At 41.1% G+C, this 20,994-nt stretch overlaps 1 protein-coding gene across 1 annotated transcript; it reads right to left on the reverse strand.

The window, feature by feature from the left end:
• Positions 1 to 1,231: 1,231 nt before the first annotated feature.
• On the reverse strand, positions 1,232 to 19,043 carry ipo7 (importin 7). The gene is made up of 25 exons (XM_084066680.1): positions 18,845 to 19,043; positions 16,247 to 16,328; positions 12,534 to 12,690; positions 12,223 to 12,381; positions 11,856 to 12,012; positions 11,076 to 11,165; positions 10,846 to 10,940; positions 10,660 to 10,744; positions 10,392 to 10,526; positions 9,726 to 9,825; positions 9,528 to 9,604; positions 9,213 to 9,329; positions 8,189 to 8,278; positions 7,896 to 8,061; positions 7,317 to 7,477; positions 6,856 to 6,984; positions 6,016 to 6,082; positions 5,729 to 5,854; positions 5,505 to 5,602; positions 5,288 to 5,383; positions 4,940 to 5,160; positions 3,717 to 3,925; positions 3,371 to 3,580; positions 2,482 to 2,598; positions 1,232 to 2,331 (listed from the first exon to the last, which is right to left on the reverse strand). Exons 1-25 carry the CDS (start codon positions 18,926 to 18,928, stop codon positions 2,234 to 2,236), a joined length of 3,126 nt encoding a protein of 1,041 aa, XP_083922806.1. The 5' UTR covers positions 18,929 to 19,043; the 3' UTR covers positions 1,232 to 2,233.
• Positions 19,044 to 20,994: the final 1,951 nt, after the last annotated feature.

Below are 20,994 nucleotides of genomic sequence, written 5' to 3' on the forward strand. Positions count from 1 at the left end.
GTACTGGTCAGTCTATCAAGTTCTTTTATGTATGACTATGTATGACATAATACAACCTGGAAGATGAAGGTTAATGTGAAAATTCATGTTCCCAATCCCATAGTTATAAACATTAGGTTTTAGGATGCTGCCATGGTACAGATTTGAATTAGCAGGGCCCTTTCAGAAGCAGGTTGAACCAGGGGTTCACATGCACACTTAAGTCATGGACCCCCAAATTGACTTTTATTAAGCCACAAACCTGTGTCAAATTATTACGTGCTAGGGACCCAAATGTCATAATTGTACACAGTGGTGATATTCAAACATAATGCCTATACTACACTATTAAAATAGACACTAGTCTTATAGTCACATCATGTACTAATTTCAAGTTAATGGAATAAAATTAGTGAATTTAAACTGCTCCTTCTGCTGGGGACCCCCAGACCCCACTTTAGAAACCACTGGGCTATACAACTTATCATTCATTATGGACTATCTACGGGGTAAACATTTAATATAACCAGGTTTGAAACTACACTGAGAAAAAAAACATCTTGCATTTATAATTGGATTTCTGCAGGTTTCAACAAGTTAAATCACTGGAATAAAGACATCAAGACCTTTTGAAGACCATTATGAATGCAATTTAAGACCCATTTCACATCCATACTGGCAAAACAAGTCTGAAAGATAATCGTAGTCCCAGAATTAAGTGAATTAATTTAGGCTAGCCAGGTTGAGCATATTAGTCATCATTGATTCCATATTGGTTTCATTTTTGCAGTTTTGTTTCAGTGTTGCAGTGTGATCAAGACACATTTATAAGTGAGACTGAAGTTAATGCAACTTTATAAAAGTACTCTTTTGACATCAACTTCATAATAAATTATATTTAAGACTTGTCAAAATCATATTTAAGACCTTTTAAGACACTTTCCTCTGGAGTCGGCCATAGCACCCACGGCCAAATTTTATATTATAAAACAAAATGCCAGACGCCAGAGGGTTTTAAGGACCTGTGTCATGACATCTGTATACTGTAGATATGCGCTGTAGAACACATCCAGGCTATGATTAGGTTGCAGATGTGTGAGTGGAAGACAATCCCTTGACAAATGACACACAACATTCATAAATCTTAAGATAGGAAAAATATCAACAGATATCCCATATAAAATTAAATCATGCATTTGCTATGATTCATAAACCATAACAAAACATGTCTGTACAAGGAAACACTCAAGGGCATTAATTCCCTTAGCTTTTTTAATACGTTGTTGTATATATAGATGGTTCATCCATACCCCAACCAAAAGCTTGAGACCTTCACGATAAGTCCAATTGTACATGCTTCAATGAAGTATCCAATTGTACTTTCAGTGCTCACAAACAAAATGTCCTCCTGTACCCAAAATGAACACCAAGAGCATTCTCTTTTTCCAATCTAGAATGTTTCCGAGGTTGGCAAAGTTATCTTGCATATTTTATCCACACCGTAACCAAATACATGTGACAACCAGTCATCATTACAGGAGAAATTGCTTGCAAAGTAACGTTACAGCCATTTTTTGTTTTTAAATAGTCTTAATTGATTTAAAAAATTTGCAGTCTGATACAGAAGGCTAGGAGACCTGAACAATATGAAAGTGCTAGTCATTAATTTACAGAGATCAGGCATCACATAGTGCTATGAAGTATCCAATATGCTACATATGAATACAGTTGTTGACACCTTACAAATGCCTCTAGCTGTTTTGCAAGGCTACTTGAAAATCAATAACCTTGGCTTGTATGTACATAACATAATTTGTCAATGCAGAAAAAAAACGTAGATAACACTACTGCCGGAGGTATAATCCTACCACGGCCGTTTGGCCTAAACGGTGATAACGATGAAATATTTAGTCCCCATATCAATTTCAAATTGTTAAGCCCCTAATTTTGTTTTGAGTGTGAAAAAAAAAAAAAGAGTTGCCGCCATGGTATCCCCTCCACACCGGACTCTAGAGGACGTTGTTCAGAGCTTTTTTCCTCTCTTGCGTCGTGCTCAAGTTCTTGGTTTGTTTTCCCCAGCCATTGGTTGCATTTGGTTGCTTTCCCACATCTTCTGAAGCTAGTATATCCAATTTGACAGATTGAAGAATGACTGAGAAGAACCAGTTCTGGAGCCACTACTTAAGGGAACAACACAAGCTTTTTTCACTTCACTACAATCAGTCACAGAGTAATAAAAAGGAGAAGGGATCACTCAATTCATTCCTGGAGCACTGCCTCCAAAATTGAAATTAGTTGGCACCACTGGCACTGTGAACTTGTAGCCACCATGTTTCTCGATCATCTTGGATTCTGCAAGCAGACAACAAATATATAGCCCAGGGTTCCAAATACGTCATATTGGAAATCTTTATTTATTTTCTTTACATAAGTCATATTGGAATTCTTTATTTCTTTACATATGGAGATGACGGCATTTCTCACTGTGCAACTTGGACATACCATGTGCTGCCCGTCTCTGATCTGCGAGTGTGCCAATGTCGTGAAGATGTTTGCCCTGTTCCTCATCAAGGGCTTGTGTGAGTGCCTGGTACCATGCTGGGTCACGGGTCTGGATATCTGCATCAGCAGGGGAAAATGTGATCAGCTCTCTTTCGTACATACATTTTATTATAGAACAGTAGGGATTAATGAGTCTTCCCAGGTGATTTAACGTGTTAATTAAGGAACACTGTCCAACTGTTGATGTGAAGTTCAGTTTATTCTTGCTGATTTTAATAATCAACAATATTTATAACAAAAAAAAATCCCGTCTGTCTTTCTGTGTTCCATGATGCATTTTGCAGGCAAGCATCAGCCTGGCACGCCCATATGATCAATGGCCACCATTACATCAACCTGATTCAGATCTTCTCAAGTCAAGATCACAATTTTGCCGTAAACAGCAAACAAGGACGATGTCACGACTTTTCTAGCGTATCCAGAAAGTGACAAGACGACTCAATAAGCAGATGAGAAAGCATATCAGGCACACAAAAATGCTTAGGCGACAGTGACAGGGACATAACATAACTGGAATCACGTTTTTAGCACAAAGTGCGAACGGAATGTTAGCCCTACAACAAAATATAGCTTAAACAGGTGTTGAAAACCACAATAGTGTCTCTTGAACCATAGCATTCCTATTCTGGAATGAACATTCGCCAAAAACTGCAGATCTACAAGTCGCGCTGCGACGTGTTGTGAGCTTGTAGATTGGCTATTTTGGACAAAGACATTTGGTGTAGAGGGAAAGAGAGCGCACAAAGTATAGAAGCAACTGATATCCAGTTTACGAAGTATAGAGGGTTTAAGTGGTTAATGAAGCTTTTGATCGTGAAAAGTGACGTACTCTGTAGTATGGCTTTGAAGATCTGATACTCATCCACCAAGTTGTCTTCATCATCTACAGCTGTAGTGTAACCCTCTAATGCCGTCTCCTCTGCATCGTCTTCCTCCCAGTCCTCATCATCTCCATCCTCTCCTGCCTGCTTCGCCAGCATTTCCAGGTACTCCTGGCCCTCCTCATCGATGTCATCCTCATCGCTGCCCAGCTCGGCTGCTAGTGTCGATGAGGCGTTAATGGAGGCAAAAATGAGTTAATACGTTGTAATATCCTGCATAAACACTCAACAGCCCCACCCCTCCCTAAACTGATCCATTCAATGCATGATTGAATTACAATACTAGTGTTTTACCATTCTCATCCTCTTCCTCTCCATCTTCATCGTCGTCGTCATCATCATTCTCATGTTCGGCTCGACATGCATATGCCCTCTTCAGACCATTAAAGAGCAGGATAGCTGCAGGTAGCAGCTGGCCAGCCACCTGGTTGATAGCCTGAGGTCTTTGTTCCAGGTCAATTAGAGCACAGAGGCCGAGAACACACATCTTCCTGTCATGGAGGCTGTTTGGGGGGGAAAATGAAATGCTTTCAATATTTCCATAATGCATAAACTAGGAAAGCATGGTCAGTGTTTGCAAATTAAATGCTTTACAAACTGGGACCAAGACAGTGGGAGGAGATGAGTTTTTGAGACTATACAGTAGCTGAGGCAAATCTCACATTCCTTACATTATCCTGTACACAAATGATCTTGAACAGGGATTAAAATTCTCTATACATAGGTCAAATGAGTTGATTTACAGCAGAGAAAGTGGTCGAGTGTCCTTATGCCGTGTTCACACTAGCGACGACAAAGGCTATAAGTCATTTTCAATGGAAGCTAGCTACATGAAGCTACAAATGCACAACACTATTTGCTGCGTGGCAGGTGTGATGTGCTACAAATCAAAGTTGAGATGACTTCAACTTTTTTCAGTGCTCCAATGACGTAATAAAGCACCCATCAACCATATGTTTTAGTTTCAACATTTTCAGTCCCCTCCTCTCTCCCCAGAATACCTGCTCCATTCTGTAAATGGAAGAAAAACGAATTCTTGCCATTAAACACTTCCCTCTGCCATTTAACCCTACCTTTTTCATTTACGCACTGTGGCATGAGCAACTCTTGAGCCAACACTTCAACAGTGACTCGACAGCACTGTAGCTGGCCACGCTTGACCGTTTTTTATAAAGATTTTGTCACCACTTGTGTGCAGCATTAGGCAGTGTCCAACATAGCGTTTTTCCCCCAGCTGAAAACGCAAGGCAATCTTCTAAAACACTCACCCAGCTCCCCAGAGTTGGAAATATGTAAACTCTCGTGGACCAGATAAAAACACCAGGTGTGAATGCGTACGTAGTGCAGAATAGACGCTCAGAGCCTCGTCACACTGCTGCCGTTTACAGCATAGCGTAAAACAACTAGAATATACGCTGCATTCAGGAAAACACACCTCGTGGACAAAGACCTTTAGTCTCAAAGTCATCAAAAACACTCTTTTCAAATTAAGGGCTTATACTTGAAACAGGACTTACCCAAGGAAGCAATCAACATCTTTGAGCCACTGGGTAATAAAGTGGTTAGTGATGGGCTCAGTGTTGTTGGGAAAGCGTAGATTCTCCAGGGTGTTGAGGAGCAGAGGGGGGCTGTAATAAAGACCAGCGATGGCAACTTGCAGGCACATAGTCCTCAACTCACTGGTTTTCACTTCCTTTGTCAGCCGCTCCAATGCAGCAGCCACAAACAAGGGCACAACCTGCAAGGTGTGTGAGTTGTAAGTTCATCAAATTTGAGATTGAGATTGTATGCCTGCTCAACAAGAAGGTTATACAGTATGGGGTTTGCAACAGAGGGTTATTTGTTTTCTTGTGGCATGTGCTGACCTGATCGATGCCACGGCCTTTGCACTGCAGAATGACCACCTCCAACAGTTTAGCTGCATGACACTCTGGGTCCTCACCTGGATCCCCCGTCAGGACCTGTGTGAAATTAAGGCACAGGTCAACATCTAGTTCACCACAGAACAGCAGTAATCATTTAATATGTAAACACGGAAACTACTTTTTTGTCTTGTGTCGAACCCAAATGGTATACTTTTACCTTCTTGCACATGCTGTAGATAATCTCAAGGTACTTGGTGTCAGACAGGAGAGTATCTGTATCCACTGTGACATAGTTGTGAAGGAGAGGCATCATATCTGAAACGGACATCCATGTATCATTTATTGAAAACTAATATATGGCTTAAGTGGTTAAGAAACCCATTTAACATAGTTCCAAATGTTTAAGATTTACTAGTTCATTATGGCAGATGTTTTGGATACCTGTAAAGTAGTCAAAACCATCCTGCTGGAAGACTTCAAACACCAGGGGAAGGAGCTGCCACATCTGTGGGGACACCTGCTGGCATGTCAGGCTGTGGGCCAGGGACAGGATCTCCTCATAGAACTCTGAAAAATATCCAATAAAAATATAAGCGGGATTGGCAGCATGTAATTATGGAACATTTATCATCAAAGGCAGAGACACGTGGGTCCCTGACATGTGTTGACTAGACTAGAACACCACCCAGGTGGAATGTGGCGGTACAAGAGTAACCAGACCTACTTACCCAATACATGTTGCTGCAGCACTGTGCCAATCACCTGTAGACAGATGCCCTCCAGCTGCTGGGTGATCTGACAAGACAACACACAGCTGTTATGATTAAGGCTTCAACACTGGAACATCAGTTCCACACACTGATGTGAGGGTATGCTTCTTTCACATGCTGATGTGTTGAGATTAGTGACTAATGAAAGCTTACTTTCATTCCATGTCCCAAGCATGCACCATGTCTGTGGAATTAACTACTTCTCTCAATCAGGTTTTTAAATCCTACTTGTTTTTACTCTCATACAACTAAATTGCAAGCTCAGTCTAGACAGTTACTAAACCTGCTTTAATTCTTGTACATTTGTTCATGTAGCAAAAAACAACAACAACCTAATATTACATTACTGTACTTAGATATTTTGTCAAGTGTGTATTGAGACACTTGCAACTATCCACTGTAAATAAACTAGCTTACTTACTACATCAATGACAACAAAACAACTGTCAACAACCTCAACCAGGTTCATTGACAGCCGACATCCACTCTTTACAGTAAGAATTGCCCCTGTGATGCCATGCTTAGCCAAATTCCACTGACCGCCTTGCTCCAAGCAGCAGCAGACCTACGTTTTTGCAAACATAAATGGCACATTGCCACTGGACTATTTCTAGAAGCCTCCTCACCCCCCGAGGCATTTTGAGGGGGGTGAAAGAACAGAACGTGTGTTCCTAAGAGTTGGTGGGTGGCTGACGTGTGCCGGCATTAGCATTACAGACGGCCAGAGCAGCCTTTACAGTGGAAGTGACGAGTGAGATGATTGGTGAGCAGTGTGTGCATGTGGGCAGTGCTGCTGACCTCTTTGTGGTCCTCCACCACACTCAGCAGCGTATCGATGGTGTTGAGGATTCCCATCGCCGTTACCGCTTTGTCATCACCTCCCTCCTCATCAGGCCCCGTCTGAATCACCTGGTTGAATGTCATAGCCTGTTGTGGGAACACAGAAATGAAGTCAGCTGCCAAGTGTGCATTCATAAATGCTGTTTAAAATAGTACTGCTGGGCAATCTGACTTAAAAGTGATTTGTTGAATAAGTGTAACCTCTACCTCTATGTTTTTAATGTATTTTATTTAATGGGGAAGCATCGGAAAGAGACAATTACTTTGGTGGACTACATCCCCTTAAAACTTTTTCCCAGATTAAATGTTCATGCCATTCAAATAGTCCCATCGTACTGGAGAATTGTATGCATTGTCCAACCCTTACAAACAAAGCAGACATGTTCCCTAGTGTACTGTGTTATAATCAGTGCACTTACCAAGTGCTGTGTCATCTCCACAGCAATGGGAGTGACCTCCTCACTGTATTCACAGATCATCTTCTGTATGACGTTGGTGAGATCATCATTCTCAGTTTCTCTGACAATGTGCAGGAGTGCCTGCATCACTGGCCGGATGAAGGGGACGATGTACTCTTTGGCTGAGGAATACAGTGCAATTGTATTGTTAGCAAGACAGTGAAATCTAGGGCTGGAAGAGCAAGAACAATGCCTTTTGAGTTTCTAAAGTGAATTCAAGTTTGGTCATTTCCTGGCTCAGCCCGATATTCAAAGGCCCCAGAAGTCTCGTTAAGAACTGGGACAGTGTCTGGGAGATTAACCAGTGGACTATGATCAGAGTTGCCATTAGGGCTGCACAATGTAACACAATATTGAATGGTACAATACAACCATATTGCAATAGTTGTTTCAGCCTGCTTCCTGACTAAAAGGTTTCTGGAGCTGTACATGATTTCAGTCCAACAATTCCAGTTTCATGTCAAAGGAAATCTTTCATTTTATTCTAATGACATGAAACAGTGTATGCGAGCAGTTAGTTCAAGGTTTCAATTAGCTCACCTTTCTCCTGGTTGCTGATGAGGACCTGTAGGGCGATGGCAGCCTCTACCTTAACAGGCATTTCATTGTCGTTGATGAGACAGAGACGAGTCAATTCAAGGGCTGTCTGCAGATTCTGGTCACTCTTGAACTTCACCTCACAGAAGTAATGCAAAACCCAGCAGGCCTGTGAGGAAAAGTGAAAGAGTTGAAAAATACTGCAGGGACAAATAAAAGGCCCTAATGTAAGAATATAAAGCAATAAAGTATCGCTGACTGAGCTTGTGGTCCCACCACTGTGGAATATCACTTACTCTGGCTCTCATGTAGCCCAGTTCACTGCGGAACAGGGGGAAGACGTGATTCTGTAGCATGAACTCCATCTGGTCCTTATAAATCTTTTTCTGTTTAGCAGGAGAAAAAACAGTCAGCTACACAAGGCATCATCTACCAAATGACAAAATAATATGGCAACGCAGTGCCGTCTGGTTTACCCCTCATTTACAGGGAATGTCAAAATGAGATCTACAATAATCCTGCCTCAATCCAAATCAAAAGGAACAAATCTGTTCATATAAGACTAAGCTCTACTACTACTACTGTTTCACTGTCCTTTTGGGGAGATGATTGTTACACCTTTCCTACTGATAACGTTGAAGACACTTTGTGACAAAAAGTGGGAAAACACAAAAAAAAAGGAATACGAATAAATGATCCAGGAGAATATAAAAATAACTAGAAAAAGTGCTCCTCGGAGCACAAGTCTCCGCCAGCAGACTTGTGTTGGGAATGTTGGGAATGTTCTAATTCTTACAAAAAATAGAGCATGTTACTGTGTCATAGTAACATGACACAAGTGTCCTATCTGTCTGTATAAGTGTCCTATCCGTCCTGTCTGTATAAGTGTCCTATCCGTCCTGTCTGTATAAGTGTCCTATCCGTCCTGTCTGTATAAGTGTCCTATCCGTCCTGTCTGTATAAGTGTCCTATCCGTCCTGTCTATGTAAGTGTCCTATCCGTCCTGTCTGTGTAAGTGTCCTATCTGTCCTGTCTGTGTAAGTGTCCTATCCAATTGTTACAGTATCCGCCATTTCTCAGCCATTTCGTGATTATTCCTGTCTTACCTCACTTTGAAAGAGGCAAAGACTCTTTCAAAGTGACACATGTATTTATAGGCCGCTATACGTCACTAGCCAATCAGATCGCACTATTTCACCGTATTGCCAAGTGTCACGTGAGGCTCGACCAATGTTTGCTTGGCTGACGGAAAGTGAAAACAAACTCTCCTGGCGGAGACAATAAATAAAGGGGTTGTCAAAGAAGCAGTCTAGGCCTTACCTTGAGCAGAATTTCAGCTAGTGAACCTATCATATGGAGGGCACCATCCTTTTTCCTGGGGTCAGAAGCAGGCTCAGTGAGGATCTGGTAGCAGAAGCCCATTGTCTTTTGAAGAACCTGAAACAGAACAAGTAAGAAATATACCGTATATTTGACTGTACTCCATCTTAACGTATCTTTGGTCCATATAGTACTATTAAAGAGCACATTTTCCTTCTATCACAGCACCAGATCCATGCTGATGAGGGACGTTTCCCTCGGAAATTGAGGGCCAGTTCAAAAGCTTTACCTAGACCAAGAATGCCATCTGCTCACCTCTTTCCTCTTGTTGCAGGAGGTAAAGAGGAGGGTCTGTGCTGCTGTGGTGGGGGAGATGAAGTCCTCAAACACATCTGAAGGGATGATTAGATAGATTTAGTACAATAACCCAGCATCAACTCTCCTTGATGCTCTCCAGTCCTGTCTCTCCATATAGCATTCAGTTTAGTTGAAAGACTGACTCTCTCAACTTACCAAATTTCATGCGGATGTACTCGTATGGGTCTTCTTGCCACAGTTCCTCATCACTGTCTGTGTAACACATCAGTGGGAAAACCACATCCTGAATGATGCCCTGAAATAAAGACGCAAGCAAAGTCAGAATTCAGAAACTGTTCCCTGAAAAGAAGGCACAGTGATAGTATTTTCTAGTATGCGTTTGCACATCCCAGTATGCGTTTGCTTGACAATAACTACTGATCTAAGTTATCGACTGATAATCATTTCAAGAAAAGATAATAAAATGTATTTTGTTAAGCAGAATATCACATTTCTTAAATAGAAGTATATTATTCAAATGACATCCTCTCATCCATTTTGGCTTCATCGACACCAATTATGTGTTAAATCAAGTTCTCAGCTTGATATTAATGTCAGCGACTCCAATATCACTGTTGATACTTGGTACTACCATCAGTGCATCACTGAAGACAGCCAGTTTATCCATAAAACCTTTTTTTATTGACATTTATTTATTCAGGGAAGACCGTTGAGAGCAAGCTCTCTTTATAAAGCGCATTACATATAATGAACAGCATTAAAACCATAAAACATTGTCCAAAAGGGAACATGTAATTACAATACTAACACATCCATCCTATATTTTGCAGAGATGGATATACACACGCACAGCATTCATACCTGGATATGAGGCTTCAGGTTTTTCCAGGTAACGGCATGTGCAATGCCCTGGTTGATATAGTTAAGTGTCTGTTGGAGCACTCTGGGGGCCACATATTGCTTCTCCTTGTACTCATATAAAACTTTCAGTAGCACCTAAAAAGATAGAAAAGATCAAAAAGATGCGTCTTAGAGAATCACACCAGGGACATATTTCGGAGACAATCCAGTCAGTCACTGTGGGGAGCAGGGTCCTATTGCTTTATGCATCACCTGTCTTAGTTCTTACCTGTTGTGCAGCCACTGCATATCCTTTGAGGAAAAGTTCTGCAAACTCGACGTATTCTTTGGTTGTGTTACCTGGGCTGCCATATCTGGGGACAGAATTTGATTTAGTTATTTGCACTGTAAACAAACATAGCAGCCACAGTGGCACAAGTGCACAGAACACAGATTGGACAAGGCCGGTGCTTACCTCTCAAACAGCCGGGCCAAGATGTGAAGGGCCCACTTCTTACACTTCCACCAGGGCAGCTCAGGCCTCTCATCCTCATCCACCTGCATGGTCTCCTGTAAACAACATTGACAAGAGAGGGGCATCCAGGCTGTGTAAAACCACTGAGCAATTTGTAAACGATTATTTTAGTAGTATTAGTATACAATATTAGACAAGTATTAGTGTATGCATGCATGTTCTGTCCCCACCGGAGGCACAGCTCTGTCCACTACAGTCTTCAGGATCTCCATCCATTCCGTCAGGTTCTGTCTGTTGATGAGCTCCAATGGGAGGTTGTACTGTGGACACACAAAAAGACCTCTTCAATACTCAGGTCAGATTTTTGATGTTTACTTTCAATTTACCCAAGACCTTTGACAATGAAGAACTCCTTAAAAAATACAAGAGAATTTACGGTTAACTATGGTTGAAAATGTTTTAAAAATAGAACAAAAAAGGGTTATGATAATTAATTCTGTTGAAGAAATAGCACAGAAATGACCAGCAGATGCCTTAAGCTGTGCTTACATTGTACACAGGACTGCTCCTGTGAAGTAAATAGTTTGGTTTACCACCAAAAAAGTGACGCCAATTCACAACCCTGTCTCTCTCAGCACCAGAACAACCAAAACAGAATCCATTTCATACCATTTTGTTTTCTTCTGCTGACTGGTAGAGCATAATACTGTCAAAAGAAACTAACTGTCAAATGAAAATATGAGATGTGCTTGGCCTCAAATACCTGGAACAAGTACACTTTTTTTTGTTTTACTTGTTTTCATTTTTCATTGCAATTGTGTCTTATTTGTTTGTATTGTCCTTTGTGTTAATGGTACAATAAGATACCAGGGTTGTGGCTCTTTCGGCGCGGGAACATTGGGGGGGTGGGAGGGGTAAAATACATTCACTGTTTTTGTATGCCTTTTGTTATTGACCTGTATGTGAAAACTGAAAATATAAAATAAAGAAACCTTGAACAAAAAAAATACCTGGAACAAGGCATAAAGTATCTTGAAGATCTGTTTCTGCACCAGAACAGAGTCACTGGAAGGGTCAGGCAGTAACTGGATGAAGCGTTCCTTCAGCATAGGCATAAAGATGTGCATGGCAGCCACCAAGGGTTGGCGCTCATCTGGTTTCTTATATCTGTTTCACACAACCAAAGAAAAAACACAAAACATACATCTTAACTCATAGGCTTGTTTTTGTGGTGTGTTCAGTGTATATAATCTCAAAGGCCATTTGTTTAACAAATCAATCAATGGATTACTGTAATGTTTTATTTTTACAGACAGTTATTAGTGAAATATGCCTTGGACTAAACACCAAACTTGTTCTTCAAAACGGAAGACTTACTCATAGTTCTTGACCAGCTGATAGAGGCAGAGCAAGATGCCCAGCCATCCTGCACTGTTGTCTGACTGTAGATAGAAGCCTATCTTGTCCACAATGGTTGTCCACTTGCCAGGATAGTCATGCTTGATCATGTGGTGGATGCATGTTGTCAGCTGGACCCTGAGAAGGGAAAAAAGGACAGTTTTAGGGGGTTGGACAAAAAGAGATTAGGAAGACAACATGGAGAGCGAGTGGGAAGGAACAAGGATGACGGATAGATGATGAATTGGAAGACAATCCTGCTCAGCTCTCTCCGTCCTCCATATCGTTACCTGATGCGCTCGGGTGAGTGTATGATGGCCTCCACAATATTGTCTCGAATGAACTGCCTGTCCTCTTCAGGGATGTTGTTGGTGACCGGCGTCTCTGTGCCTGTGTTTTCTCCTTCACTCCAATGCTGAGTTATCATGTTCTTAAGGTAAATCACACCTAGATATAGACAGGAAAAAAAATCATATGCATTTATATTCCCCTAGTAGAGGGAAGCTGCTTTTGGTTACTGTCGAGTTCAGATCAAAATTCTTGAAAGCTTATTCATATAAAAACTGAAAATAGTTTGTCAAACATATTTCAAATAAATTGGTTTGTTTGTTCAAAGCATTTTTATTCCACCTTTTCTCTTAGCACCTTAGCTTGCAGAACTTCATACCAGTGAGCTTAAACTGTAAAAGCAGTCATTAGTTGTGGAAAGGACTGAGTCGAAGACACAAGCTGTGGTTAGTCAGAGGTCTGGTATGAGGGAAACCATCAAGTATGATGACAGCATAACTTCTTCTAAGTCATATGACAAGATGGCACTTTCAGGGTAGTCGCACTCACATTTAAAAAGGAATTACTGAGAACTCAAAAGGTGGCAACAGCAGGGTAGTGCATTAAGTAGCCTCTTTTAGGGTCCATTCACAGTACATCTCCCAACTTTGTTTCAACTTGTTCATTAGTGCTCTCTGCTCCTACACCAAGCTTTTGCGATTCTCTCAACTCTCACCTCCTCCACTTATAAGAAAAAGTGAATGGGGAAACTTGAGGTCCTACAGTAATGGATTATGAAACAGCAACCGGTTCATCTCCATGGGATACAATTGTACCCCTCAGGATGTAGTTCAGATGCTCTGAATGTAGCATTCATGTGTCAAATGGGCTTAATAACCAATGTAGGACTCCTCTCTGGCTTGCAGAGAGCGACATCTGAGGGAGTGGGAGGGTGGTGAGTGGGGTGGAAGCTGACATCAGACTGCTGACACATGTGTCTATGCCACTGGCTGGGCAGTCATAATCTTGCCTATCAATGCTGACAGAGCATGCCCCCAATCCCATAACCCAGCACTACCCCTGCTCCAATGACCACGCCACCCCCACAGCCAAGGCCATTACCAAAAAGCTGTCGGCTCATTTTATTTTCAAAGGAGAATAAATCATTTCCTCCTAAAGTTCCAAACCACATGACTGACTACAAAGTCAACATGACACATTCAAAGACATGAAATGATACTTAGGAATAAACAAAACATCCATTTGCAGATTAGCATTATGGTGATGCCGTCCCTGCAGTCACTCAAACACAGTTCCTTTGAGTCAACTTGCAGCAAATGGGCTTCAGTACTGAACCACATGGGAGGATCCCGTAGCAACACAGCAGGAACTTCCTCTGTGTGCTTCGAAGAGAGGTGCTGAGTTAGTCTCCAAGCCCATTACCCCAAGGTATGCCAGTTATTCTGTGAGCTTCCCCATGCACCATTGCCACCAAATGCGGGAATTGTGATGGAATACTTATTACGTGTCATCGCAGACCGAGGTGGGCAATCCCAGATAACTTAAAAATGTCTTCATGTCTAGTTAAATACCATTAATAGTCCTATATCGCTAATTATTACTGCAAAACTAAACCCTTCAGTCTCATAAGAAAGCAACAGTCTAATTGCGTGACACGTGTGTGGCCTCCCTGTCCAATGCTATTGATGAAGTGTATGCTATGGATAAAGCTTCAGTGCCACTCATGGTGTCTCTGTTCTCTGCTGTAGGGAGTCAAGCGGTGTTGACATTATAAGCCAGGGATGCAATAAATTGGTAAGTAACTCCAGCGTCATTCTGTGGCAAGTATTGTCCATCCCGTTACAACCAGTTACACCAGGCAGCATGCACACTTCATGACATAATGCACTTAACAGACACGGTGGGAGCTGCGATTGGTCAACTTCAGTCAGACAGATACTTTAATCAAGTTAAAGCATTTATTGCAATGATATTGTATTTGGAAGTGTGGCTCTGCTCCAATGACACTACAGATTAATTTGCACAAGCGTGACACAGACCGAGATCACAAAGCTCCCAAAGCAGAGCCTAAAGATACTGAGTTGTTACATGGACATGATGACATTTTAACCCTTCAGGGGCGTAACTTTAAGTTCCACAGATATTAAACATGATAACGTCCACATGAATCCACACAATTAACATGCTGACATAGTTAAGAACTAAATGTTACAACAGGAGGAGGCTGTGGAGGTAGTTTGATCACTGACAAGCTGCAAGTAGAGGTGATGGTGAGCTATGCTGATCATGTAACATGAAATGGTGAGTGGTGTTCTGCTTAAAAAGACACGCCATTAGGAATGAGGGTGCATGTGTTGAGGCATGTGTAACTGGAGGGTCAATGAGCATGGGACCAGCTTGACTCCCGTGCCTGCCTGAACTACCACGACAATTTTTGTGGAGACACACAGACTAACCCTGTTCGAGGTGGCTTGGAGTTTGGCTGTGCCATAAAGACTACTGTATTTACATGAGTTGGATAAGCAAATTGAAAATGTTGCAACTTTTAAAAGAATAAGGTGACACAGGTAAAGCAAAATGATATAGAAGTCTTCAATTTGCTTTTCTTCCAGAAATAATACATGTTTTGTTCATATCCATCTGTGGGAGAAAAAATCTATTAACTGTCCAGTTAACAGGGGATCATTGTGGAAATGCAGCCAGTTACTCATCACTAATCTAATGCAGTCTGGCTGAATTGGAGTCCGATGCAAAGGAGACAGTTGGAAAACCTTGTTCCTGGGGACAGCTACAAGGAGAGTAAGTAGCTTCATAAGGAGGCAAATAACATCAAACAATGCTACCGACAAGGCAGTAGGCTTCTTGCCCAAGTAAACATGCTGAAACATTTTGTTGAAACTCATTGTTGACATATAAAAGGAAGGGTTGATGATTATTTCACGAGTCCAATAATAAAAGACACTGAGATCACTGCTATTGCAACTAGTTGCCTCTTCCATCATTCAAATGTTATACAATAATGATTAACTAATAGATGTCCCCGCCACAAAATTGTCCATACAGAGCTATAGCTCTGCTCGTATTGCATGAATGTGAAAATAATTTAATTAATCTTAACCACCCACTATTCTGGGGGGAACATTCACCAGAAATAGCCGATCTGCAAGCTCACAGCACATCATGTTGTGAACTTGTATATCTGCCTTTTCTGGGCAAAGACATTTGGTGTAGATGGAAACAAGAGTTGACCAAGTACAGTAGCAACTAAGTATGTATGGTGTAAGTGGTTAAACACTCATATGTGCTCAGAACATAATGATTAGAAAATTGTATTGCACATGTGACAATGGATGAAACCCCCTGATATGTAGCAGACCAGACATCTGTAGAATTCATGATCATTTCTCAAGGGAGCAGTCTTCTTAAAATGTAATGGCAAGCTCTCTGCTTGGGTGTCTTAAGACATCTATAAATAATATTGGCTGTGAGCAGATCAGTGTTACAAGCACATGAATCACAAAATTAATGCAAAAATGATGCAGTCATTACAAAACTTCTGATGGATTATGTTTGTGAAACCCAATTTAAAGTTTATGACTCTTAAGCAGCCTTTGTAAAGCGGTTTTAATTGTCAAGTGCAAATCTAAGGTTATCATCTTGTGCAGATTGTCAAAATTAACAATTTCCACATTTCATCTGGTTTATTTGGACTCACCTGCTTGCCTAACAGGCAAATCCAGCTGGTCAGACATGGTCACTCGGAGTAGTGTGGACACAAAGTTTACCTGGGTGTGACCCTGTTGATTAGAAGAATTATACAAATTGATCAACGCAAGTCAGAAAACATAAGTAACAGTTATCTACCTCCCAAAGTGACTGTTTGGCATGACAAACCGTCCTGCCAAAGCATGACACGATAATGCGTGTATCATAATCTAGAGGAACTTGTCTTGATTCACTAGTTTGTGTTAAACACACCAATTATGAATAAGAAATATGATTGAAAGACAGCTGTGTGTCTTTGTCAGGCTGTCAGGTGAAGACTAGGTTTTTGCCCATGTCCATCTGCCCATCCACGTGCAGCTCATTCTTAACACTTTCTGCAAAAAGGGATTTTGTCCAAAATTAACCAAATTCGGTACACATTACCTCTATAGTCATGTGATAACCATAATTTCAGATTTTTCATATTCCAGACCTAATTTTGTGGGGAGGGGCCCATGGTAAACAGGGTTTTGATATTTCATATTGTTAATTTGTAGGCGGGACTGACACAGCCCTGGGTAGGCCACCCAGCATGGCAAAGACCTGCCCCTTTTCTAGTTTACAATAACATGGCTAGGAGATGTTCAGCAATGGATAGACTTAATTCTTCATCGATACTTTATATCAGTCACATGAAACCAGATATGTATAAAACCGTATTCTAACAGTAATATAACTTAACTATGTGTTGCATTCGATACATAACACACTCTCTCATGTTCCATTACTTTAAAATGTCTCAATACATGTAGTGTGTGTGCTTCTCTTTAGCAGTGTTCGTTTCTTTTTTTATAACTGGTTATAAAGTACAATAACATGGTAGGCAATGGGTAAAGGTACACCTTGCCATCTGTGACTGTGGTACACATGTATCTCTTCTGGTACCAATCAAGATTCTTAGGATAGCTACAATGTCCCATGGAGTTTAGACACAGAATTAACATAATATGCCCTTTGTTTAAAGACAGTTTCGCCTTCTAGCGCATTCTTTGATCATTTCTATTTATTTTCAGCCCTGCCACTGGTATTATGACATTGAAGCTAACCTACCTAACGTTAACATATGTCAACATGAAGACTGACTATTTCTTCTACCGCTGTATAAATGGGTATATATTATGACATGACCCGTGTGTTCATTTAAAACACCCCTGGTTGTCTTAACGTTCATGTTTTTCGGTTAACAAAATGAATGTCATCACTGCTGGATTTGTCACAATGACACGTGAGCAGAGGCGATGTAGCAGGGTTGTGCCAAGCGAGGAGAAAAAAGACCACGGTGTCGTCGGTGATGTCACAACTACGCGTCCTTGAAGCGGAAATGCTTCAGTGTTGCCATGTCTGCTTGCTTAGTATAATAGACTTTGGACTTGTTTTACAGTGAAGTTGCTTGTAAATATTGGTGGTTCCGGTTTTCGTTTTTTGGTGTTGTTTTCTAAGTGTAATTATTATGTAAGTTTGTTTTTAAGATAGTTTCAACCAGTTCTCAAACATTTGTCAAGGACGACCAAAATTAATGTATTTCTGTGCAGACCCCGATCTGATTTTGTTTTTCACTTTCAAATATATTCCAAATATTCCACTTTTTCTTTTCAAGATCTTTTGAAAATAGTATATTTACAAGCTCACAACGCGTCGCATCGGCAATTTTCAAACAGCCAATAAAGTGCCCATGTGGCTCTAGTCACTAGTGTCTTCTTTTAGACTGGTTTACTTTTCAGAGACCTGACAGCTTATTTTTCACAAAATCTGGCAACACTGGAAGTGCTTCCGACTCATGGCCCGCCTTGAACTCATGGCTTTATGTTAAAAGAAAAGGCTTCAACCGCAAAATTGCGCCGTTATAGCCTTTATATTTAATCACACGACCATTTACCTAAAAAAAACGTGGTCAAGCGAAGCGACACTTTGTGGACAAGATCATAAGATCAAGTATAAACCTGATGTTCGGGCTTCATGAAAACACTAGCTACGCACACCATTAGGGCTGATTGGTGACGTCACTGAACAATCCTTTAAAAGACTCCATTCTAGGTAGCAGGTTTTTCAACAAGTAGCCACAAGCTAGCTTGCTACGATTTAAATTACCTTCTTACAAGCTCATAACTTCATCCCACCATCAACACCATTACCAGTATGCACCTCTCGGCTAATAAGGTACAATCACAATCCAATATTTTTGATAAAACGAATCACGTTTTCCGTACCAGGAAGCAACACTGACACCCAGAGTGACAGGCTAGCAATTAGCAAGTTAGCATGAGCATTAGCGAAGATTTCGACATAATGCTAACATATGACGTGAGGTTTACTAGCAAGCAAAACAAGCCTGTCATCAAAATAAATAGTTCGATCGCTGTTCACGTTGAATCCGTGATTCGGGTGTAAGTAAATGTTACGAATAAGACGTGTTACTGATTCCAGTTAACGGACAAGCGGATCCTGTCTGCGTGATGATGATCACAACCATCTTGATGTTGTGAGAGAAGAAACGGACGAGGCCTAACATTCTACCATCATGATCAAACCAACCAGACTTTAACTTTACCTCGTTGAGCTGTCTCTCTGCAGCCTCACGCAGGTTAGGATCCATGGTGCCCCGAAGGGCCTCGACCAGAACCTCGGGATCCATCGCGGAACTCTGTTGTGGCTCGGATTTGAGTTATTTCAGTGGTTCTTATCAGCTCCCGGTCACTGCGCACATGGACGCACGGCTCTCCAGTACCGGCGCGAAAGGAAGAAGTGAATGGAAGTACCCGGATAGATCAGCGCCAAATAGCTCAGAACACGAATATCCGCTGTTCATTTGGTGGTGCATTATGGGAATTGTTGTTCACTTGGGTGTTGTTTTGTTTTAATATTTCCAGGGGTCATAATGTGTCCTTTTTATTTTTTTTACATATATATATAACATGACAATGTTGCCATTTTTATGTTAAGACCCAATAACTGAATGTCAAGTCTCCAGGTTTTCTTTCTACAATATCTGCTTCTTAGGTGTAGTGGAGTAAAATTGTACTTACAGTACTTGAGTAAATGTACGTGGTTACTTTACACCACTGCACAGAATAGACACAGCATCAGGTGCATCATCTCAGAGCATGGGGTCCCCTGTCCCACATCATGCTTATTTCCTGTTGCAGAGTAATTGTGCATATCAGAAGCAGACAGGAAATAAACTTGGACCCAAGCTGTTCTGTTCCTTAGCAACACCAACACAGTTCCACTGACAATGTCTGTAACAACAGTAAAGGACATAAATAGGAAGTCTGAACGTCATTAATCCTAACAACGTGGGCCACCATCCCACCACCACCAACCAGTCCAGTGACAGGCTGGTCGGTCATCTCATTTCACTCACTCACTCACTCACTCACTCACTCACTCACTGGAAACAGTGTAACAGGATAGGTGGGCATTGGGCACCAAGGAATAGTGTGCATCTGAGTGTTAAAGGGCAAGACCACTTTGGTAGAGGTTTGGTTTGTGTAGTTACCTTGCCATGATGTAACTCCAAAGGTGGACAAGAAATGAAAAATAATTGCTCCATTAATTAGAAATTTATAATTAAAAATATGCTCCCCATTGACTTACATTGTACACTGAAACAGCTCTCAAAGTCACTCTTTTAGCACATAAACAAACTCAAACTAAGCTGATTCAGACAATATAGAACATCACCAAACCCAGTACTGTTTATTTTTTAAATAAAAATGTCAACTTCCTGATGATTTTACTATTTGAAGATCCGGATCCGGATCCGCCGATCCAGTCCAGTTTTCTTTCTAATAAAAATAGCTAAATCAACAGTAAGTTAACATTTTTATAAAAAAAAAAAACAGTACTGGGTTTGGTGATGTTCTATATTGTCTGAATCGACTTTGTTTACATTCGTTTATATGCTAAAAGAGCGACTTTGAGAGCTGTTTTACTGTACAATGTAAGTCAATGGGGAGCATATTTTGAATTATCAATTTCTAATCAATGCAGCAATTCTTTTTTATTTCTTGTGTTTAAACGTTCGACAATTAAGGTCTAATATTTCTACAATTGTGGACAAAACAGTCAATTTTACATCGAGGTGCCCAGATGTCCCTTGTGCCCACCTATCCTGTATCCACAGGGAACACCACCCCAAAAGTTTTGCTCCTCCACCAGGCTGCACAGGGAAACAGACACCACCTGCCAGCAAATTAAGTATCCCATCTGAGCACAATAATTGTTTAATCCAACATTCAGATATTACCAAAGAGAGCCCATACTCTGTACACTGTGTTTCCAGCAGGACATTCACAACACCAGGTGGAGACCAGAGATGGTGGCTCCGTTCTAAACTGCCATCCTGTGAAAATGTAGCCTGATTATCTGACTGAAGCTAGAAAGCAGTCCACTCAGTCAGTGGGCGGAGACTATGGTCTGGAGCCAGGCTAGTGAAAATTGGGAAGAATAAAACAAGCATAAAGAGAGTGAGGTAACAATGGTAACAAGTTGGATGCTGAGGTGGAGCAGTCTTCCATTTTTAATTAGAATCACTGACATTTCAGAAGGTGATAATGCTGCCCTGTATGCCCAGGGTTAAAGAGAGTTCTCATTTCTGTTTTTCATGAAAGCAAACCTTTGCCATTGTAGGTAGATAGGTAGAAACTTCAATCAACAGGGAAAATTAGTTATTTAATAATTAGTTGTGAGGGTATCATT

Source organism: Gymnoscopelus microlampas (assembly GCF_963454915.1).
Source record: "Gymnoscopelus microlampas genome assembly, chromosome: 1".
In the NCBI taxonomy this organism is placed as follows: domain Eukaryota; kingdom Metazoa; phylum Chordata; class Actinopteri; order Myctophiformes; family Myctophidae; genus Gymnoscopelus; species Gymnoscopelus microlampas.

Coding starts and splice junctions, on each gene's coding strand:
- ipo7 (XM_084066680.1), bottom strand. CDS start 18,928: ATGGATCCCGAGGTTCTGGTCGAGGCCCTTCGGGGCACCATGGATCCT. Junction 16,329..18,844: donor CAGAGAGACAGCTCAACGAG/GTAAAGTTAAAG, acceptor TCTAATCAACAG/GGTCACACCCAGGTAAACTT. Junction 2,599..3,370: donor CTTCAAAGCCATACTACAGA/GTACGTCACTTT, acceptor CTGCTGATGCAG/ATATCCAGACCCGTGACCCA.